The sequence below is a fragment of the Hyperolius riggenbachi genome, chromosome 1 (genome assembly GCF_040937935.1).
Source record: "Hyperolius riggenbachi isolate aHypRig1 chromosome 1, aHypRig1.pri, whole genome shotgun sequence".
Classification (NCBI taxonomy): Eukaryota; Metazoa; Chordata; class Amphibia; order Anura; family Hyperoliidae; genus Hyperolius; species Hyperolius riggenbachi.
The window spans coordinates 353,106,687-353,130,241 of NC_090646.1; the positions used below are offsets into that span (position 1 = coordinate 353,106,687).

The window sequence follows — 23,555 nt, forward strand, 5'->3', positions numbered from 1 at the left end:
GCACAGCGCGGCTGTGTGCGCTCTCCCGTGTTGCTCCGGTGACTAGGAGAGTTCTGCGCTTGCACAGTAGTACTCCCATGCACATTAAGCCCCGACTGGCCAAGATACCGGGACCCGTTATGGAAGATTAAGGAGGTGGAGGATGGCGCTGAGGGAGCAATCAGTCCAGATGAGGCTGGAGGAAACCCCAGGTATGTATGATTTTATTTTTATATTCATCTCTGGTTTCCTTTAAGTTGGTTAGATTTTAGTCTTCTACTGCCAAATATAAATTTGCTTTCTTAATGGGAATCTGAAGTGAAAATAAACTTATGACATAATGAATTGTATGTGTAGTACAGCTAAGAAATAGAACTTTAGTAGCACAGATATGAGTCTCATATTGTTTTCAGTACAGGAAGAGTTAAGAAACTTCAGCTGTTATCTATGCAAAAGAGCTTCTCTGAGCTCTCCGACTAAACTTGGTCGGCTACAGTGCTATTTTCTGAATCACTTATACGTCAAAGAAACAGTAAAAGACAACTTCAGATAAGATTTTACTGCAGGGAAGTCCGAAGGGTCATTAGCTCTGCTCCGTTTCATAGTTTAACCACTTGAGGACTGCAGTGTTAAACTATCTGCCTGTCTTTTCAGGACATAAAGGAATGATTTGCATATTCAGTAGTGATGCATCATGGTAGCTCTTTCTTGCTCGCATAAAGCTGAATAATTGCAAATACCTCTAGTGATATTAAAGCAAAATAAAAAAACCTTATGATATAATAAATTATATGTGTAGTACAGCTAAGAAATAGAACATTAGTAGCAAAGTAAAGAGTCTCATTTTTTTTATTTTCAGTTATATGGCTTTTTTTTTATAACATTGCATGACCTCTAATATTTGCAGTTTATGCCAATGGGCATGAACGCGGCGGCAGCCCCAAGACCGCCTAACGCCAATTGGCGTCAGGTCCTGGGGCCGGCAACTGCAGGAGATCGCATGCAGGCTGCGCGCGAATCTCCTGCTTGAGGGGCGGAAACGCGTGCAGTCTGAACGGGCCCTTAGTGCTGGAGTACAAAGCTCATAGGTACACTGTAACACTCGACTCCCCAGTCCTCAAGTTCTATGTTATAGGCCCCCTAATTTAATCCATGCCTTGCACGAGAACAAATAAGTCCTAAACATCTGTATCCCATGATGTATTAGTTTGACACTCTAAAATTAATAGGCTTTAGGCAAACTTTTCATTCCAATGGTTGTTGATATGTGGCTGGCTTCTAGGGATGATTTGTATATTTAGCATTAAGCTGAATAAATGCAAATCCCCTAATTTTTTCAGAAGGTTAACTTTTTTTTAGTAAAGCTTTTTTTTTAAGTCCCTGGTGGTTTTGGGCCACCATGCGATCTGGGTACCCTGAAGTCTACTGGCATAATAGATGAGGGATCAGGGAACAATATCAGCTAAAATGTTACAGTTTCAGCAAACTATCATAGAAGGTCTGTGAATGGAGCCTTACATTGCACTCTCCTTCTCTTAGGCTTTGTTCACATCTAAAATCAAAATGCCAGTGTTTTGCGATTTTGTGAGTGATTTGTTTTCCCCCCTCCCAGCGCTTACCTGCGCGCTACGATTTTGTGTACATCGCTTTTCACAGTGCTTTTACAGAGTGATTCTATTTTTTCACTTCCTGACATGTCAGGAAGTGAACTCTTTGACCCAGAAAATAATAAATACAATGTATTTATTCTTAAAAGCGAATGCAATCGCCGCACAAAGCGATTTCGTGAGAGTTTTGCATTTTTCCTATAACTTCCATTGTAGCAAAAACACCCTAAAAATGGTACATGCATTGCTTTGCTGGGCGGAAAGCAGACAAGAAGCGCTGATGTGAACTACCCCATAAGCATTCATTGTACCAGCGATTTTAGGGCGTTTTTCTTAAATCGCAACTGCTCAAAAAAAAAAAAACACTGCAAACCGTGGTGTGAACAAGCCCTTATGTCTATTATTCTAGTCTGTTTTTCTTCAACTTCCTTTCCTCAAATAGCTTGATTGAAGCTGTCATGGGCTCTTCTATCCATGCCTGCCACAATACTGATTACAAGCTCTGGTGATACCTGTACATTTGAATGCTTTGTACACAGTGGTGTAGTTAAAGGAATACTATCGATTCATATATTTTTTTCAATTGACACAGGAATTGTTTGGGAAGTGCTGCTAAGTACTGGTGTATACATTTTAGTAGCAACTTCTTTGTTTACTGTTAGCAAAATACATTCAAAGTTTACTGACGCCAAAACTGATGGCTGACTGAGCCATGAGGAGAGGGATAATTCCCCTCACACTTGATCAGTTAACTCTATGTGTAGCTCTGTGTGTGACAGAGAGAGACAGGACACAGGAGCTGCAGCTGTTGGGAGCTCGGTTTCTGACTGAAGTGTCTGAAAAGAGCAGAGGAAATGTAACTGTCACAGCTTTTTCATATTGTTTTTGCTTTTAGAGTTTGATATGTTTGATATTTGCTTTCTGTAGTCTGATATGCAACTCTGGCTGTGCATTGAAGCAAACACCCCTTCTGCAATTAATTTGTCCCAATATAGCTAAATCCTACCCTCAATAAATTACAGCTTTTGCCTCTGATATTTAACATGAAAAGTAGGAAAAGGTTTACACAGCTACTGAGACATTATTTGTACATTGTCATTTTAGAACACTTAGGTATCGATAGTATTCCTTTAAGGGCTTATATAGTGTTTTTAAGATATTTGTTTATTTCATTATGTTTAACAAAAATCATTTTTCTATTCATTTTTATTAGGAATATATGCAACATTCCAAATATACTTGTTTACTTGTAGTTTTCCTGGTATAGTTTTTTGACTTGAGTTTTTGGTAACAGTATGCACGATATAGTATTGGGTTCCTGATAACAACCTTATTGACAGGCACCAGAATATTGGTTTCAAGTGGTTTGTTTTTGTCCCAAAAGCAGACAACACTGCAGCCAACATGGATGACCAAAGGTCAGCATAATTTAGGGTAGTCAATTAGTGTTAGGTGCTGATTCAGAGGGTTAGTACTAAGGGAAATGAGGCAGTCAAACAGCAGTCAAATGCAATACCATCTCCTCTGAAAAGTAAACAGAAGCAGATTGCAAAACAAGAATGTGAAGTTTAACCACTTCCCGACCGCCGTATATACAATTGGCGGCCGGGAAGTGCACCCCGCAAGGACCGCCGTATAGACAAATGGCGGCGGTCCTTGTAGGGGCATGGGCGGAGCGATCGCGTCATCCGTGACGCGATCCTCCGCCTCCGCCTGGCGCCGCTCACCCGCCGCAACATCCCGCCGGCCATACGGAAGCGCCGGCGGGATGTTAACCCGACGATCGCCGCATACAAAGTGTATAATACACTTTGTAATGTTTACAAAGTGTATTATACAGGCTGCCTCCTGCCCTGGTGGTCCCAATGTCCGAGGGACCACCAGGGCAGGCTGCAGCCACCCTAGTCTGCACCAAGCACACTGATTTCCCCCCCCTGCCCCAGATCGCCCACAGCACCCATCAGACCCCCCCCTGCCCACCCCCCAGACCCCTGTTTGCACCCAATCACCCCCCTAATCACCCATCAATCACTCCCTGTCAACGCTATTTTTTTTTTATCCCCCCCTGCCCCCCGCTCCCTCCTGATCACCCCCCCACCCCTCAGATTCCCCCCAGACCCCCCCCCCCCATGTACTGTATGCATCTATCCCCCCTGATCACCTGTCCATCACCTGTCCATCACCTGTCCATCACCTGTCCAGCACCTGTCCATCACCCGTCAATCACCCGTCAATCACCCGTCAATCACCCGTCAATCACCCCCTGTCACTGCCACCCATCAATCAGCCCCTAACCTGCCCCTTGCGGGCAATCTGATCACCCCCCCACACCAATAGATCGCCCGCAGATCCGACATCAGATCACCTCCCAAATCCATTGTTTACATCTATTCTCTCCTCTAAACACCCACTAATTACCCATCAATCACCCCCTATCACCACCTGTCACTTTTACCTATCAGATCAGACCCTAATCTGCCCCTTGCGGGCACCCAATCACCCGCCCACACGCTCAGATTGCCCTCTAACCCCCCCTTATCAATTCACCAGTGCATTAATTACATCTGTTCTCCCCTGTAATAACCCACTGATCACCTGTCAATCACCTGCCAATCACCTATCACCCATCAATCACCCCTTGTCACCCCCTGTCACTGCCAACCATCAATCAGCCCCTAACCTGCCCCTTGCGGGCAATCTGATCACCCACCCACACCATTAGATCGCCCGCAAACCCGCCGTCAGATTACCTCCCAAATGTATTCTTTACATCTGTTATCTTCTCTAAACACCCACTAATTACCCATCAATCACCCCCTATCACCAACCGTCACTGTTACCTATCAGATCAGACCCTAATCTGCCCCTTGCGGGCACCCAATCGCCAGCCCACACGCTCAGATTGCCCTCAGACCCCCCCCCCCCCCTTATAAATTCGCCAGTGCATTAATTACATCTGGCCTTCCCTGTAATAACCCACTGATCACCTATCAATCACCTGCCAATCACCTATCACCCATCAATCACCCCCTGTCACTGCCACCCATCAATCAGCCCCTAACCTGCCCCTTGCGGGCAAACTGATCACCCAACCACACCAATAGATCGCCCGCAGATCCGACATCAGATCACCACCCAAGCGCAGTGTTTCCATCTATTCTCTCCTCTAAACACCCACTAATTACCCATCAATCACCCCCTATCACCACCTGTCACCACCTGTCACTGTTACCCATCAGATCAGACCCTAATCTGCCCCTTGCGGGCACCCAATCGCCAGCCTACACGCTCAGATTGCCCTCAGACCCCCCCTTATCAATTCGCCAGTGCAATATTTACATCTGTTCTCCCCTGTAATAACCCACTGATTACCTGTCAATCACCTATCAATCACCCATCAATCACCCCCTGTCACTGCCACCCATCAATCACCCCCTGTCACTGCCGCCCATCAATCACCCGCTGTCACTGCTACCCATCAATCAGCCCCTAACCTGCCCCTTGCGGGCAATCTGATCACCCACCCACACCAATAGATCGCCCGCAGATCCGACGTCCGATCACCTCCCAAGTGCAGTGTTTACATCTGTTCTCTACCCTAAACACCCACTAATTACCCATCAATCACCCCCTGTCACTGCTACCTATCAGATTAGACCCCTATCTGCCCCTAGGGCACTCAATCACCCGCCCACACCCTCAGAATGCCCTCAGACCCCAGCCCTGATCACCTCGCCAGTGCATTGCTTGCATCTATTCCCCCCTCTAATCACACCTTGAGACACCCATCAATCACCTCCTGTCACCCCCTAGCACACCTACCCATCAGATCAGGCCCCAATTTGCCCCGTGTGGGCTCCTGATCACTCGGCCAAACCCTCAGATCCCCCTCAGACCCCCTTCCGATCACCTCCCTAGTGCATTGATTGCATCTATTTTCCCCTCTAACCACCCCCTGAGACACCCATCAATCACCTCCTGTCACCCCCCTAGCACTCCTATCCATCAGATCAGGCCCAATACAACCTGTCATCTAAAAGGCCACCCTGCTTATGACCGGTTCCACAAAATTCGCCCCCTCATAGACCACCTGTCATCAAAATTTGCAGATGCTTATACCCCTGAACAGTCATTTTGAGACATTTGGTTTCCAGACTACTCACGGTTTTGGGCCTGTAAAATGCCAGGGCGGTATAGGAACCCCACAAGTGACCCCATTTTAGAAAAAAAGACACCCCAAGGTATTCTGTTAGGTGTATGACGAGTTCATAGGAGATTTTATTTTTTGTCAAAAGTTAGCGGAAATTGATTTTTATTGGTTTTTTTTCACAAAGTGTCATTTTTCACTAACTTGTGACAAAAAATAAAATCTTCTATGAACTCGCCATACACCTAACGGAATACCTTGGGGTGTCTTCTTTCTAAAATGGGGTCACTTGTGGGGTTCCTATACTGCCCTTGCATTTTAGGGGCCCTAAACCGCGAGGAGTAGTCTAGAAAACAAATGCCTCAAAATGACCTGTGAATAGGACGTTGGGCCCCTTAGCGCACCTAGGCTGCAAAAAAGTGTCACACATGTGGTACCGCCGTACTCAGGAAAAGTAGTATAATGTGTTTTGGGGTGTATTTTTACACATACCCATGCTGGGTGGGAGAAATTTCTATGTAAATGGACAATTGTGTGTAAAAAAATCAAACAATTGTCATTTACAGAGATATTTCTCCCACTTAGCATGGGTATGTGTAAAAATACACCCCAAAACGCATTATACTACTTCTCCTGAGTACGGCGGTACCACATGTGTGGCACTTTTTTTTACACCCTAAGTACGCTAAGGGGCCCAAAGTCCAATGAGTACCTTTAGGATTTCGCAGGTCATTTTGCGACATTTGGTTTCAAGACTACTCCTCACGGTTTAGGGCCCCTAAAATGCCAGGGCAGTATAGGAACCCCACAAATGACCCCATTCTAGAAAGAAGACACCCAAAGGTATTCCGTACGGAGTATGGTGAGTTCATAGAAGATTTTATTTTTTGTCACAAGTTAGCGGAAAATGACACTTTGTGAAAAAAAAACAATTAAAATCAATTTCCGCTAACTTGTGACAAAAAAATAAAAACTTCTATGAACTCACCATACTCCTAACGGAATACCTTGGGGTGTCTTCTTTCTAAAATGGGGTCATTAGTGGGGTTCCTATACTGCCCTGGCATTTTAGGGGCCATAAACCGTGAGGAGTAGTCTTGAAACAAAAATGACCTGTGAAATCCTAAAGGTACTCATTGGACTTTGGGCCCCTTAGTGCAGTTAGGGTGCAAAAAAGTGCCACACGTGGTATCGCCGTACTCGGGAGAAGTAGTATAATGTGTTTTGGGGTGTATTTTTACACATACCCATGCTGGGTGGGAGAAATACTTCTGTAAATGACAATCTTTTGATTTTTTTACACACAATTGTCCATTTACAGAGGTATTTCTCCCCCCCAGCATGGGTATGTGTAAAAATACACCCCAAAACACATTGTACTACTTCTCCCGAGTATGGCGATACCACATGTGTGGCACTTTTTTGCACCCTAACTGCGCTAAAGGGCCCAAAGTCCAATGAGTACCTTTAGGATTTCACAGGTCATTTTGAGAAGTTTCGTTTCAAGACCACTCCTCACGGTTTAGGGCCCCTAAAATGCCAGGGCAGTATAGGAACCCCACAAATGACCCCATTTTAGAAAGAAGACACCCCAAGGTATTCCGTTAGTAGTATGGCGAGTTCATAGAAGATTTTATTTTTTGTCACAAGTTAGCGGAAATTGATTTTAATTGTGTTTTTTTCACAAAGTGTCATTTTCCGCTAACTTTTGACAAAAATAAAATCTTCTATGAACTCACCATACTCCTAACGGAATACCTTGGGGTGTCTTCTTTCTAAAATGGGGTCATTTGTGGGGTTCCTATACTGCCCTGGCATTTTAGGGGCCCTAAACCGTGAGGAGTAGTCTTGAAACGAAATTTCTCAAAATGACCTGTGAAATCCTAAAGGTACTCATTGGACTTTGGGCCCTTTAGCGCAGTTAGGGTGCAAAAAAGTGCCACACATGTGGTATCGCCGTACTCAGGAGAAGTAGTATAATGTGTTTTGTGGTGTATTTGTACACATACCCATGCTGAGTGGGAGAAAGATCTCTGTAAATGGACAATTGTGTGTAAAAAAAATTAACAAATTGTTATTTACAGAGATATTTCTCCCACCCAGCATGGGTATGTGTAAAAATACACCCCAAAACACATTATACTACTTCTCCTGAGTACGGCAATACCACATGTGTGGCACTTTTTTGCAGCCTAACTGCGCTAAGGGGTCCAAAGTCCAATGAGCACCTTTAGGCTTTACAGGGGTGCTTACAATTTAGCACCCCCCAAAATGTCAGGACAGTAAACACACCCCACAAATGACCCCATTTTGGAAAGTAGACCCTTCAAGGTATTCAGAGAGGGGCATGGTGAGTCCGTGGCAGATTTCATTTTTTTTTTTGTCGCAAGTTAGAAGAAATGGAAACTTTTTTTTTTTTTTTTTTTTTCTCACAAAGTGTCATTTTCCGCTTACTTGTGACAAAAAATAATATCTTCTATGAACTCACTATGCCTCTCAGTGAATACTTTGGGATGTCTTCTTTCCAAAATGGGGTAATTTGGGGGGTATTTATACTATCCTGGAATTCTAGCCCCTCATGAAACATGACAGGGGGTCAGAAAAGTCATAGATGCTTGAAAATGAGAAAATTCACTTTTTGCACCATAGTTTGTAAACGCTATAACTTTTACCCAAACCAATAAATATACACTGAATGGGTTTTTTTTAATCAAAAACATGTTTGTCCACATTTTTCGCGCTGCATGTATACAGAAATTTTACTTTATTTGAAAAATGTCAGCACAGAAAGTTAAAAAAAAATCATTTTTTTTGCCAAAATTCATGTCTTTTTTGATGAATATAATAAAAAGTAAAAATCGCAGGAGCAATCAAATAGCACCAAAAGAAAGCTTTATTAGTGACAAGAAAAGGAGCCAAAATTCATTTAGGTGGTAGGTTGTATGAGCGAGCAATAAACCGTGAAAGCTGCAGTGGTCTGAATGGAAAAAAAGTGGCCGGTCCTTAAGGGGTAGAAAGCCCTAGGTCCTCAAGTGGTTAAACAGCTGCTTCTTTTGTTTTGCTGCTGAATGAAGATTTTCTCATCAGACTATTATGGCTGCTATTTCAGACCTTAAACTGAAAATAATACGAGACCACAGGAATGTTCTATTTCCATTAGTACTACACATAAAATTTATTATATCGTAACTTTATTTTCAGTTCAGTTATGCTTTAACATTAGGACAGAGTCAGTATATGTATCAAGAAGGGGGGAGTTAGGATTACGCATCAGGAAGGAGTTAATGTACTCAGTAGTGGTTAGGTATTATGCTAATGTTAGGACACATTAGGGATAATCATCAGGGAGGTGTTAATGTTAGGGCATGGAGGTTATAGTTAGACATCAGGAAGGAGTTAATGTTAGGGCAAGGAGATTGAGGATATGCATCAAGTAGGTGTTAATGTTGTAGAAGAGAGGTTAGGGTTAGGCATCAGGAAAGGGAAGTTAATGCTAGGGTGATCCGTTAAGGTTTGCCATCAAGAAGGGGTTAATGTTAGGAGATAAGGCATTTGCATCAGGAAGGCATTAATGTTGGGGTTAGACATTAAGAAGGTGTTAATGGTAGGGCAAAGAGGATAAGCATCAGAAAAGGGTTAACATTGGGGGAAGGTGATCGGTCAGGGTTAGACAAGTGGTGGGAGAGATATGCTGCAATAAATACAAAAGTGTTGCCAACTTGAAATAGAGTATCAGTAATGACTTTGTGAATACATTACTCTGCTTTTTAGGAGCCAGCTCCGAACCAAATGGCACCAAATCCAAACATGCCAGGGCCCATATGCAATTCACGTCTTCTAAGTTTTCTCCTAGGAGATATTTTTTCATCTTCTGTTTAAAATAACTTTTCAGCATTCTTGAAAAAAATTTCAAAAGTAAGAGAAGTATTGTCAAAATTATTCTGGCTTAAAAGGCATTTCTAAGGTGTGAAAATATCACCTGGAAGAAAACTTAGGAAAAAAAATGTATTGCATATGGCCCTGGTCTCTTATTTTATACACTACAGCAAGAAACAACCTTTTCTGAACTTTTGTTTGGAAGCTCAAACCAACAAGTGGAGCTCTAGATAAATATCACATTTTCATTGTTGTGAATTTTTACATTTTACTCAAAAATTTCTATTTTGGGGGGGGACTCTAAGGCCTCTTTCACAGTGCGATGTTAAAGTCACACGTTATAAAATATTTTAATGCACAGCAATGGAAAGTCTGTGCGACATTCACAGTGCACACGTTGCGATAGTGTGTAACATGTAGCGTTAGTAGAAAGTGCTGCATGCTGTGCATTTAGCAATGAATATGCTGCATTACTTGTGTTGCACATGCATTTCTTTTTAAAAAAAATCCGCATGCGCCGTTTTCATTCCATAGTAAATACATTTTCTAACGTGCGACTTTAACGTCGCACTGTGAACATGTATATACTTAGCGTTACAGCTGCGTTGTACAACCTTAACGTCGCATCAAACGCAACGTCCTACTGTGAAAGTAGCCTAAAAGATGCATTTTTAGTATTTAATATGATGAATAAATCAGTTTGATTTGCTTTTAACTTGACATTTTCATTGTGACTGTATGAAACTGCCTTTCTCATTGCATCATTTTCTCTGGTTAATCCTGAAAATAGCCTGTTAATAATTCTCTTTGCCTTATCTAGACTACCGATTATCAAACAAAGAAGAGTGAAACCAAACAACTGCGGAACAAACTGTTTCACATCAAGAGGATGGTGAATGCTTATGACAAAGGAAGGGGCTGATTCATGAAGAACAGTACTGCAGTCTCATGAGAAACCACAAGAGGGCAGCCAACTCCACGATTAAATAATTCCTTGTCAAAGAATATTTTTATATTGGAAATGTGGTCATTGTATATTTTGATCTGATATAGCTGATAACTGTTTCTTGTTTACAGCCATATGGACTGTTGCTATGCAGGCTTGGAAATCGTCTTGCTATTAGGCTCACTGTAGCTTAGTTGTGTTTGTTGCATAAGGATAGCTTATTACTGTACAGTTTCATTGGGCGACATGCATTTATTCTTTTTACAATTGGTTTCACACATTGGTAATAGCCAATTTTTTTAGCAATACATACATCTGATTATAACACAAATACATTTGCATAACCTTCCTGGAGGAGACATTTTTCAACTACAGTATCAGAGTGAATACAGCTTTTTTTTTTTTTTTTTTTTTTTTTCCGAAGACATTTGTCACTAATCCAGGAAAATTCTTCAGTTCACATGATGGTGATGAATACTGTACTCAGAAATATCAATATAAGTGAATTAGATTAGTGTGAGAACAGAGATATGTCCAGTTAAACCTGCATTAATGTTGCTTTTGCTATTACAGATGAGAATAATCAAAGATATCTTAAAGGAATACTATCGATACCCAAGTGTTCTAAAATGACAGTGTGCAAATAATGTCTAAGTAGCTGTGTAAACATTTTCCTACTTTTCATGTTAAATATCAGAGGCAAAAGCTGTAATTTATTGAGGATAGGATTTAGCTATATTGGGACAAATCAATTGCAGAAGGGGTGTCTGCTTCAATGCACAGCCAGAGTTGCATATCAGACTACAGAAAGCAAATATCAAACATATCAAACTCTGAAAGCAAAAACAGTATCAAAAAGCTGTGACAATTAGTTACATTTCCTCTGCTCTCTTCAGACAGGTCAGTCAGAAACAGAGCTCCCAACAGCTGCAGCTCCTGTGTCCTGTCTCTCTCTCTCTCTGTCACACACAGAGCTGCACATAGAGTTAACTGATCAAGTGTGAGGGGAATTTCCCCTCTCCTCATGGCTCAGTCAGCCATCAGTTTTGGCATCAGTAAAGTTTGAATGTATTTTGCTAACAGTAAACAAAGAAGTTGCTACTAAAATGTATACACCAGTACTTAGCAGCACTTCCCAAACAATTCCTGTGTCAATTGAAAAAAAAATGTAAATCGATAGTATTCCTTTAAGGTATAATTGGAAAGGGTATTAGATACCAAGTTATTCAAATTAATTGTGATTGTGTGCGTAGAGAAGGGGGGCATTTTTTTCATGAACTGTATGCTTCACTGTATGGGACGCAGCATGCACCTAACGTGTAGTGTAATTTTCCCGTTCTGATGCATTCCAGCTGTTACAGGGAGCGCAATGCCCACTCTGAACCTAGCCTAAAAGGAAAATAAAAACAATGCAGTTTCTAGGGACGATCAATGAGATGGAAATAATTACTCCTTACATTCAAATCTCATGTAAATGATATGCAGCTTCAAATTGGACCAATCAGAATAATAACTTCTTTTTATTGGTACAAGTTCAAGCTGTGTAATATTAACATGAAATTTTAATGCAAGGAGAAATTATTTGCATCTCATTGATCATGCCAAGTAGTTATTTTTTTGGAACTCTGTTACTTTTCCTCTATTTCAGCAAAAAGTGCTGTCATTCATTAAATATTCTAATTAAATGTAATTTTTACCAGCACACAAAGCTGTATAATATATATATATATTTTTTTATTTTTCAAGAACATAGGCCTGACACACAAAAGGCCGATAACTTTGCCATGTGCAAGCAGCGCACAGTAATTTTACACTCTATACACTATACCGTAATGGGCGGTGTTACCGGTCAAAGCACCAGTAAAGTTGCCGTGTGCCCTGTGCGCATGCCAAATTTACTGGCATTTTATACAAGTCTAGTTTGTCTAACAAACGATTCCTCTCACACATAGCTATGTGAATACATTTAAAACACTGCATTTAAAACACTGCAAGCATCTTTTTCAGAAGAAATAAAGTCAAGATTCTAATACCAGTTTTCAAACTTCAGACTGTATTGTAGAACCGGATTGTAAATAGTAAATATTACTGTGCCCGTGTGTATATATATTACAAATTGTATATAGTATTGTATATAGAAATCATTATTTTAAAATATTAATATACGATAGGATAACTTCCATGTAAGTTGTACTTATTCAAGTGTCTAACACTTAAAATACTATTGTACTGTTGTAAAAGAAACCTAGCTTTACATTCAGTTTTGAAACAGCAATCAAAGTAAAAACGGTTTTAAATACATGAAATGGTCTATGCAGTTCTATCACTTGTGGTGCACAGAGCTGTCTTGTGGTGTTGGCATTCTGTTATCTACATGCAACCACTCCTGCTCTCCCAGTCAATCATTTTAAGATGATTTGCACAGAATTTTTGTAATGAATTGCTTACTATTCTTAAAGGGTACCTGAACTCACGTTAAATTTATATAAGAACACATATGGCACTGTCCTCTTTAATGGCCTACATCGCAGTTTTGTAGGCATCATCCTGTCTTAGAGCTGGTGCACACCAGAGCGGTTCTGGAGCATCTTTTAAAACGCTTGCAGGGGGAAAACCGCTTGGCTAATGAAAGTCAATGGGATGGTGCACAGCACAGCGGTTCGTTTTTTCTACAAAAGCAAACTCGGGGGCTGCAGCATTTTTTAGATTTCTGAGGCGTTTCTGCCTCAATGTTAACCACTTGCCGACCGCGCACTCATACCGCGCGTCGGCAAAGTGGCAGCTGCAGGACCAGCGACGCAGTATTGTGTCGCCAGCTGCAGGCTGATTAATCAGGAAGCAGCCGCTCGGGCGAGCGGCTGCTTCCTGTCAATTCACGGCGGGGGGCTCCGTGAATAGCCTGCGGGCCGCCGATGGCGGCTCGCAGGCTAAATGTAAACACAAGCGGAAATAATCCGCTTTGTTTACATTTGTACGGCGCTGCTGCGCAGCAGCGCCGTAAGGCAGATCGGCGATCCCCGGCCAATCAGCGGCCGGGGATCGCCGCCATGTGACGGGACGTCCCGTCACTGGCTGCACAGGACGGATAGCGTCCTGTGCAGCCCTGATCTCCGGGGGGGAGCAGGTAGGAGAGGGAGGGGGGAATTTCGCCTTGGAGGGGGGCTTTGAGCTGCCCCCCCCCCCGCCAGCCACATGCAGGCATGAGAGATCGGACCCCCCCAGCACATCATCCCCCTAGTGGGGAAAAAAGGGGGGTGATCTGATCTCTCTGCCTGCTACATGATCTGTGCTGGGGGCTGCAGAGCCCACCCAGCACAGATCACTCAGCACAGCGCTGGTCCTTAAGGGGGGGTAAAGGGTGGGTCCTCAAGTGGTTAAAGTATAGGAAAGTGGAAAACCGCTCTGAAAAACACTAGATCAGATTGGTTTTCCAGGCATTTTTGTTAAAGAAGCTGTTCAGTAACCGCTTTACTGTAACAATATTTGAAATCTGCTACACAAAAACGCTCCAAACAACCCTAGGCATACTGCCTAGAATCGCTCTGAAATCTGATTCAAAAACCTCTGCGGATCTGCTAGAGGCTTTTGGCATGCATTGGGCCTTCTTCCCATTCCTCGATCTCAGCTGCTTTTGTATTTGATCGCTGGACAGTCTAATCCTTCCCCCCAGAACACAATTCCTGTACCAAGGGCTGTATTTAGGGCTTTTACTGCCCATGGCATGATGCCTCCTCAAAAGGAATTTAGCCCCATGTAGAAGGTAGGTGTGGTCACATCAGGTGGTGGGTGGGGCCAAGTAAAACATCCTGTGTAACCCAGTCAGGTGGCCCATGTTTCCTTCCCAAATATGTGTAAAATGACCCTCGAACAAGTAAATAGGAATGGTTCCCACCTTTAAAAAGACATTAGCCAATATTTTACCCCACAAAATGGTGGTAGATATTAGATTGTGAGCCCCTCCGAGGATAGTCACTGATTGGACTGTGTACTCTGTAAAGTGCAGCAGATAACAGTGTTATATAAATAATAATAATATGGTAGGACATTCGATTATGGTAGGATTAGATTGCAAGCTGTGACAGGACAGTCACTGACTGGACTATGTATTCTTAAAAATGCAGCATTTCTCAACTTTAGGCTACAAGTTCCACCAGTTTTTGTTTTTTTTACTTGTGCCCCCATATCATCATACATCCTAGATTAGCTTCACCCCATAACCCTAATATGGTTGGAAAAAATATCTCGTTTGCTCATGACTTAGCATTCTTTTTTCAACATAACTATTGGCCCCATTTTCAACCACTCTAAACATCTCTTTCTTTTGTATTACTTTTTTTATTTCTTTCTATATGCTTTTTTTTTTCCTTGCTGAAGTTTTCTCACCATGGCTGTTAAAACCACCTAGTTGACAATCCCTCCTTCCCCCTCTCTAATGGTGGCCTGTATACATACATTCTGACGTGTATAACATACCTGGTTGATCATGGCATTGTTCTCCTGGCATTCATTTTTTGCTCTCTCCTTGATTACTGTGTAGTGGAAGGCTGCAGGCAATGTGTATACTTTCCTATGACATCCTTGTGGCTGAGCTGGTGTGGTCTGGGAGGATGACATCACTTTCATTTCTGACTCTCTCTAAGTCAGAGCCATAGCAACACAGCAGACATGACTCTAAAGGACAACTGAAATGAGAGGGATAGGGAGGCTGCCATATTTATTTCCTTTTAAAGGACCTGAACTCAGAACTCCTCTCTGCTCTACAAGATACACAACAGCATAATAAACTTTAAAGGGATCCTAAACTGAGAAGTATATGGATTTTTCCTCTTAAAATAATTCCAGTCGCCTGACACTCCTGCTGATCCTGTGTCTCTAATACCTTTAGCCACAGCCATTCAACAAGCATGCAAATCAGGTGCTCTGACTGAAGTTAAGACTGGATTAGCTGCATGCGTGTTTCAGGTGTACGAGTCAGCCACTACTGCAGCCAAAGAGATCAGCAGGACTGACAAGCAACTGGTATTGTTTAAAAGCAAACATCCATTTGCCTCTCAGTTAACCACTTAAGCCCAACTGGACAAACATTCTCGCCCAGTTGGGCTGCGGGGGCCCCCGTGCGCTCTCCGCTGCCGGCCGTTAGCCCAGCGATCAATGAAAGAGATTATAGATCCCTTTCACTGATCGAAGCCCCCCGCAGAAAAGCACACAGCGTCTCTTCAGGCGCTGCGGTTTTTCTGAGCTCAAAAAGTTCCTCGTCTTCATTCTTCTTCCTGGGAGCGAGATCGATCGCTCCCAGGACTTTTTGACTGTGGCCAAATAGTAAAACTACACCCACAACGACTTTCTATTAAATTAATACATTTTTAACATTTAAAATTAGCTGTTTCCCTCCCACATCAAAAAATACCCAAATAACAATTTTAATTAAAAAACAAAAATTACAAAAAAAGTTACCTAAGGGTCTGAACTTTTTAAATATGCATGTCAAATAAGTATATTAATATATTTTTTTTAATTATGAGCTTGTAAATAGTGATGGACACAAATTGAAAAAATGCACCTTTATTTCCAAATAAAATATCGGCGCCATACATTGTGATAGAGACATAATTTAAATGGTGTAATAAGCGGGCAAATACATGGTAGCATGTATTCATTTCAAACTATAATGGCCGAAAGCTGAGAAATACGGTATATACTCGCAAGCAAGCCGACCCGCATATAAGCCGACCCCCCCACTTTTACCAGAAAAAAATGATTGACCCCCAGGTCAGGGTAGGAAATGCTGGCCGTGTGTCGCAGTATAGTGCCCAGTATAGCTAGTAAAGTGCCCAGTATGGGTAGGTAGTGCCCCAGTATAGTGCCCAGAATAGGTAGGTAGTGCCCAGTATAGCGCCCCAGTATGGGTAAGTAATGTAACCCCCCCATGGCCGCCGCTATTACCTTAGCCGGCGCCGCTTCCTCTATTCCCCTCTCCTGCTCGCTCGTAACTAATTCACAGCAGCGCTCTCCACGGCTGCTGTGATGATGAGGCAGGAAGCAGGAGAGAGCGTGGCTTTCGATAGCGGCGATGTGCATCGCCGGCTACTATGGGAACCGCTCTCTCTCCTGCTTCTGCCTCATCACAGCAGCCATGGAGAGCGCTGCTGTGAATTCGTTACGAGCGAGCAGGAGAGGGGAATAGAGGAAGCGGCGCCGGCTAAGGTAATAGCAGCAGCGGCCGCGGGGGGTGCGGGGCCGTGGACCACATGACTCGCAAGCAAGCTGACGCCCCAACTTTGGGCCACTTTTTGGGAATCAAAAATTCGTCTTGCTTGCGAGTATATACGGTAATGATTTTTTTCATTTCTTCCTTAATATTCCTGTTAAAATGGATTTAGAATAAATTAATTCTCGGCGAAATATATCACCCAAAGAAAGCCTAATTGGTGGCGGAAAAAACAAGATATAGATCAATTCATTGTGATTAGTAGTGATAAAGTTATTGGCAAATGAATGGGAGGTAAAAGTTGCTCAGATGCAAAGTGGTTAAGGTTCCCTTTAACCAGTTCACCCCCAAGGGTTTTTACCCTAAAGGACCAGAGCAATTTTCACTTGTCAGTGCTCCTCCCTTTTATTCCCTAATAACTTTATTACTGCTTATCACAAGAAAATGATCTATACCTCGATTTTTCCCCGCCACCAATTAGGCTTTCTGTGGGTAGTACATTTTGCTAAGAATTATTTTATTCTAAGTGTGTTTTAATGGGAAAAAGCTGAGCCCCTAAGGCAACTATTTATGTATTTTTTTTAACTGATTTTTTTTTCATGTGTTTTACTATGGGGGGGGGGGGGGGGCTTTGGTAATGCAAGTTATTAATTTTATTCGTTTTGTGTATGTATGTGTTTGTATGTGTAATTTTACTTTTTGGCCACAAGATGGCGCTCATGAACACTTTCCTGCAATGTGACAGCTTCCTGTTTTATGAATGGACGTGGCCGCTGATTGCGATTGGGTAGAGGACCGCTCGGTCCTCTTCCCTAATCGCTCAACATGGAAACCCGATGGAAACGGCGGCAGGAGCGGCGCGCACACGTGCAGAGCGGCGGCGGGAACGCGCGAAGTATTAAAACGTCATGTTCCTATTAACGGGCTAAAATGATGTTTTAATACATTAGAATGCCGTTAAATGGTTAAACAAAAATCATTTTTGTTACAGGTGATATAAATACTAAAATAAATCTGCACAGTGGCTGGATAGTGTAATGGTTAAGGGCTCTGCCTCTGACACAGGAGACCTAGGTTCAAATCTCGGCTCTGCCTGTTCAGTAAGCCAGCACCTATTTCAGTAAGGAGTTTCTTGGGCAAGTCTCCTTAAAGTGAACCTCCAGACTAAAAATCTACTCAGCAGCACTGAAAAGGCCTGGTGTTTCTTTAACAGTTTTACAGCATCAGAATTTTGTTTCTCTTATACAAGCCTCATTTTTAGCTGCACAGTAGAAAACTGCCCGGGCATTTTCCCCTAATGCTGTGCAAAGCATGATGGGATTTTCTCATTCTGCTGTTTTGGTGCAATTTTTTTTTTATTTTTACATTTTGAATTTGACATTTGAAGCCTAGTGTGTGCAGCTGGGAGGGGTGATCAGGACACAGGACAGTTGGAACTGCGTCTCCTGCTCCCTGTCACCTCCTTTCAACCAAAAAGATGGCTGCCCCCATGACAAAGATGGCAGCCCCCATGACAAAGATGGCAGCCCCCATGAATCACAAACATTTGCCTGTTCTTTTTAAACAGGATGGGTAAAAAAATTATATTACCTATCTATTCTAATTAACATAACTAATGTAACTTAATGACAGTATGTTTGTTTAGGCTGAAGTTCCACTTTAACACTGCTACTGCCTACTGAGTGCGCTCTAGTGGCTGCCTCGCAAGAGCTTTGAGTCCGACAGGAGAAAGGCGCTATACAAATACTGCTATTATTACTTCCTGATTCATGGAAGCAGTCATATGGTTTACAGCCTGTGCTTTCAAATGAGCTTATCTGCCATAGGCAGTCAGGTGACACAAGGGAGAGATCAAATTACAACTAGTGTTTAGACACAAATGAGGGGGAATAACACAGGCTAAACTCTTTAAATACATACAGGGTGCATTTCAGTTATGTTTTCCTTGTGTCCTGTGCAAGAGTTCAGGTCCACTTTAAACAATATCAGTTGCCTGACATCCTAGTTTTTTTTGCATAGATAGTGTCTGAATCAAACACACCTGAAACAAGCATACAGAAAATGCAGTCAAACATCTGATCTGCATGCTTGTTCAGGGTCTATGACTAAAAGTATTAGAGGCAGAGGATCAGCAGAAAAGCCAGGCAATGTGCAGTTTTAAAAATAAATAAATATGGCATCTTCCATATCCCTTTTTAACTTCATTTGTACATTAAAGTAAATGTGCAGATTGTGTACAGCCCCTCCAGACATACAGAAGTAGTGGTTTAAACATGGCTGAACTACTATGCAGATGGCTGCCTTGCTCTCCAGCTGCTTGATGCTATATTGCCTATCTGGCATTGTTGCACATGCACAGAGTGAAAGAATGCAGGATTTATTTTCACACTTATTAAAACAAAGTTGATCTGAACTTGAAAAAACAAAATGCTTATTTTGGTACAGGGAAACCTCTGGAAGTGCCCCGATCCTCCAGAGGCTTCCTTCATCCTCCTCCAGACCACCAATCCAGTGCTGGGACCCTCTGAAAGTTTGCGGCCACACTCCCTTCTGCGAATGATGCCTCACACCTGCACAGCGGAAAATGCAGAGCCCTATCGGCTCTGTGCTACTGTGCAGGTGTGAAGCATTCTGCACAGTGCAGCCGAGCGTACTCTCTGACAAGCCTCTGGATTATCCAAAGGATTTTCTCTACTGAAATCGGTACCCATTAGGGCAGGCATAAGCAAACTCAGCCCTCCAGCTGTTGAGGAACTACAAGTCCCACAATGCATTGCAGGAGTTTTGTAGTTCCTTAACAGCTGGAGGGCCAAGTTTGCCCATGCCTGCATTAGGGGCACATTTTTCCCTTCAGGCTTACCTTAAAGAAAACCTGAACTGAAAATTAAAAGTCAAAATAAGCATACACAAGTCATACTTGCCTTCCATGTAGTCTACTCCTCAGTGTCTTTCTCCTGTCCCGTGTCCTATTTGTTCACTGTGATCAAGGGAATTTTCCATCCTCCATTTTGAAAATGGCCATTACCTATAACAGCTTTCTGGTCAGCACACAGTTAAGGTAGCCATACACTGGTCGATTTGCCATCAGATTCGACCAACTGACAGATCCCTATCTGATCGAATCTGATCAGAGAGGGATCGTATGGCTACCTTTACTGCAAACAGATTGTGAACCGATTTCAGCCTGAAACCGTTCACAATCTGTTGTGGTGGTGCTGCCGCCGCTTCCCCTGCCCGCATACATTACCTGCTCAGCCGGCGCGACTCCAGTTCCCAGGTCACCGCTGCTCCGTCTCCGCTCTGGTCTCCGGCCCCGGCATGCTTTACTTCTTCCTGCCCGGCAGGATGTTCAAACAGTAGAGCGCCCTCTACTGTTTAAACTTCCTGCCGGGCAGGAGGAACTGAAGCATGCCGGAGACCAGCGCGGACACGGAGCAGCAGTGACCGGGGGTAGTCGTGCCGGCGGAGCAGGTAATGTATGCGGCTCTATTGCGTCGGTCGTTGGGTACTCGAACGCCGCTAGCGACGCGCTCTCTACCCGTGGGCGATCAACGCTAATTTTCCGCACGGAGCGATCGACAGGATCGGACGAAAAGGATCGAAATTCGGCGTGTAGCACGAACGATTGGCAGCAGATTCGATCCCAGTGATCGAATCTGCTGTCGAAACGGCGGCAAATCGGGCCAGTGTATGGCCAGCTTTAAACTGTAACATCACCCACTTGAGCCATAGGGAAACATGGACATTACCTGGTACATCAGTTTTCCTCTCAGCTATAACTGACAGCAACTGATATTTTACTGACAGCAACTGATATATTTCAGATCTGACAAAATATTGTCAGAACTGGAAGGGATTATTGTCAGAAGAAAATGGTGAGCTTCTGAGAGGAACTGATGGCAAGGTAACTATGTAATGTTCATTTGAATGTATTTATTTTAAATATTTTTACTCAGTACAGGTTCTCTTTAAGCCTGGTACACACATCCAGTTGTAATTGGCCAGTCGCTGGACAATTTTACCATCTCAATTCTCAATGTAGCACCACCAGGAAGCTTTTCCCCACCCATCAGTTAGAAGGGTTTAGTAGATTTTGGTAGACAGCTGACTAATTTTGATTGGATTTCTTGGACACCACTAGTTGAAAACGTTCTTCTGCATCCACCACCATAAACTGCTCTTTACTTTTGTATACATTTGTAGACAGGCTCTTTTCTGGTCTAAGGCCTGGTGAGGTCTACCCAAGCTCTAAAGCAAGCATGTCTGTAGAACTTGACTGCGTAGCTCTGCCCACTACTGCTAGAACACTGAACAATCATTAATCCTAATGAATCTGACCGTCTTCCTTTAACAAACAGTCCTGTACAGCGGACACTGCACTAGAGCAATCTTTCCCTACAGTGTGACACCAGCATGCTATGCTTTAGCCCAGCCATGCTTCCTGGGTCCTCCTCCTATGCATGCACACAGGTACCTATATGGTATCTCACATCATCTGACCTGTGGTGAGGTATTCATGTGTGCACCTGGCAGGGCTCCGTCTACTACAATCAGGGAACAGAGGACTGCCAGCCTAAAGCGCAGGAGGTGCATGGAAGGTGTACCCCCTTACACTTCCATCTGGGTAAGTAGCTACACAAGCGTATAGGGGCCAAAGACATTAACTGTGGGTGTTCTGGGAGAGGAAATTGCCTGTGCACAGGCCAATAACCTCCACTATTCACCAAGGAATAAAACATGTGGAAAACGCAACACGCCTTAGAGGAGATCTAATTAACATGTATGAATACATCAGAGGGCAATATAATAGCTTGGCGGATGAGCTTTTTGTCCCTAGGCCTTCTCAAAGGACTAGAGGACATGAGCTGCGCATAGAGGAAAAACGTTTTAGCCATTTATTTAGGAAAGGGTTCTTTACGGTAAGAGTGATTAAAATGTGGAATGCATTGCCACAGGAAGTCGTTATGGCAAACTCTATACCTGCATTTAAAGGGGGCTTAGATGCTTTCCTTGCGTTGAAAGACATCCATGGCTACAATTACTAGGTAATGCCTAATGATGTTGATCCAGGGATTTTATCTGATTGCCATCTGGAGTCAGGAAGGAATTTTTCCCTTTTGGGGCTAATTGGACCATGCCTTGTGGGTTTTTTTTCGCCTTCCTCTGGATCTACAGGGGTATGTGGGGGACGCGCTGGAGTTGTACTTAGTACTAGTTGAACTCGATGGACGTATGTCTTTTTTCAACCAAAATAACTATGTAACAGGGGGGGAGTTAAAACATGACCTCACTCAACAGCCCCTCAATTCCATAAAGTTATCCACAAATTTGCAGCCTGGTAGAATAAAGTTAAAAGAAAAAAATAAAATAAGAACCAGCATAGTCTTGGTGAGTACATGCAATACAGGCGAAAAAAAAAGAGGGGTACCACGTAATAAAGATAGTAGAATATCGATAAATATACCGCTGTTCTTCTAGCCCCTCTGTACCCTAATTCTCACACTAGCCTTCCCCCTTTATGCCTGGGTTCACACTAGGACGCAAACACAGCATATGCTTAAACGTCATGGTAAGATGTGGATGCGCTGGCATTGTTCACATTGGCTGCTGTTTTTGCATCTGCTCACCCGTACTAAGGTACTTTAGCCACTTCTGCTATTGCCCGCACTGTCCCAGTTCGCCTACAGACCAGAAAGCATGGGGCTTCCTATTGGTTTGTGTAAAAAAAAAAAAAAAAGTTATTCCTACTAGCAACAGTAAGGATTCTCATTGGACCACATAAACCAATGAGAATTTTCCTGTTGCAGGAGGATTCCCATTTGTTCTTTTGCAAACCAATGAGGTGTCCCTCATTGGGTGTGGCTGGTAATTGTGGCATTTGACATAGTCGATATGGCAGTGCCCAAGCTTGCCGCTTCGGTCTTGGTAGTGTCTGGGCTGGCTGGAAACACAAGATAACTGAGGCTTGAATAAAGGGCTTCTACAGTATATAGATTTTTCACACAGTGATTTTCTGTCTTAAAGGAGTGATCCAAGCTAAAATAAAAAATAAAGATCCACTTACCTGGGGCTTCCTCCAGCCTGTGGCAGCCATCCTGTGCCCTCACCGCAGTTGCGGCGGCTCCCGGTCTTCTCCGCTGGCGCAGCCGACCTCGCCAGGTCGGGTTCCGGGTCGGCTTCTTCTGCGTTCCACCGCACGGGTCATGTGGCCTCTCCAAACGTCATCAGGACAGTACTGCACAGGTGCAGAACTACTGCGCCTACGCAGTACTGTCCTGATGACATAGGAGAGGCCACGTGACCTGCGCGGTGGAGCGCAGAAGTTGCCGACCCGGAACCTGACCTGCGCCAGTTGCAGGGCATGCTGGGTTATCCTTTTTTTGCTTCTCTACTTCCCCTGACTTAACTAATGCAACCTGATTTACTGAAGCCTCTTTTCCTCCTGTTTTCCCCTCCCACACCTCTGTTCCTTTCTGATTGGCCAATATATAGCAAGCTAAGACAATGCACTTTCTATAGTGGAGGGCAGGCAATGCATACACAATCAGGCAGAGGAGAGTAAGGGAGTAAATAACATAAGGATTGGCTTAACAATAGGCACAGTTAAAATGGGAAATGCTACAAAAATTTTTCTCTTTTTTAACTGTAGACAAATCACTAAAATCAAAACATGGACAGTGCAATACATATGTTATGTAAGTAGAGAAAGGATTTATCTACTTATATATGTGGGGGTTTTTTCTGAGATAGTATGTCTGACAGAAGTACTCAAGACCCAGAGTGTTTCCGAAG

General features: G+C 43.2%; 1 protein-coding gene across 2 annotated transcripts in view; it reads left to right on the forward strand.

The window, feature by feature from the left end:
* LOC137513409 (occludin-like) overlaps positions 1-10,614 on the forward strand; it is a 54,817-nt gene extending 44,203 nt beyond the window's left edge. For both annotated transcript variants that reach the window (XM_068234131.1, XM_068234130.1), the window contains exon 8: positions 10,430-10,614. In XM_068234131.1, the coding sequence (XP_068090232.1) occupies positions 10,430-10,531 (102 nt within the window). In that variant the 3' untranslated portion in view covers positions 10,532-10,614. The remainder of the gene's footprint in view (positions 1-10,429) is intronic.
* Positions 10,615-23,555: the final 12,941 nt, after the last annotated feature.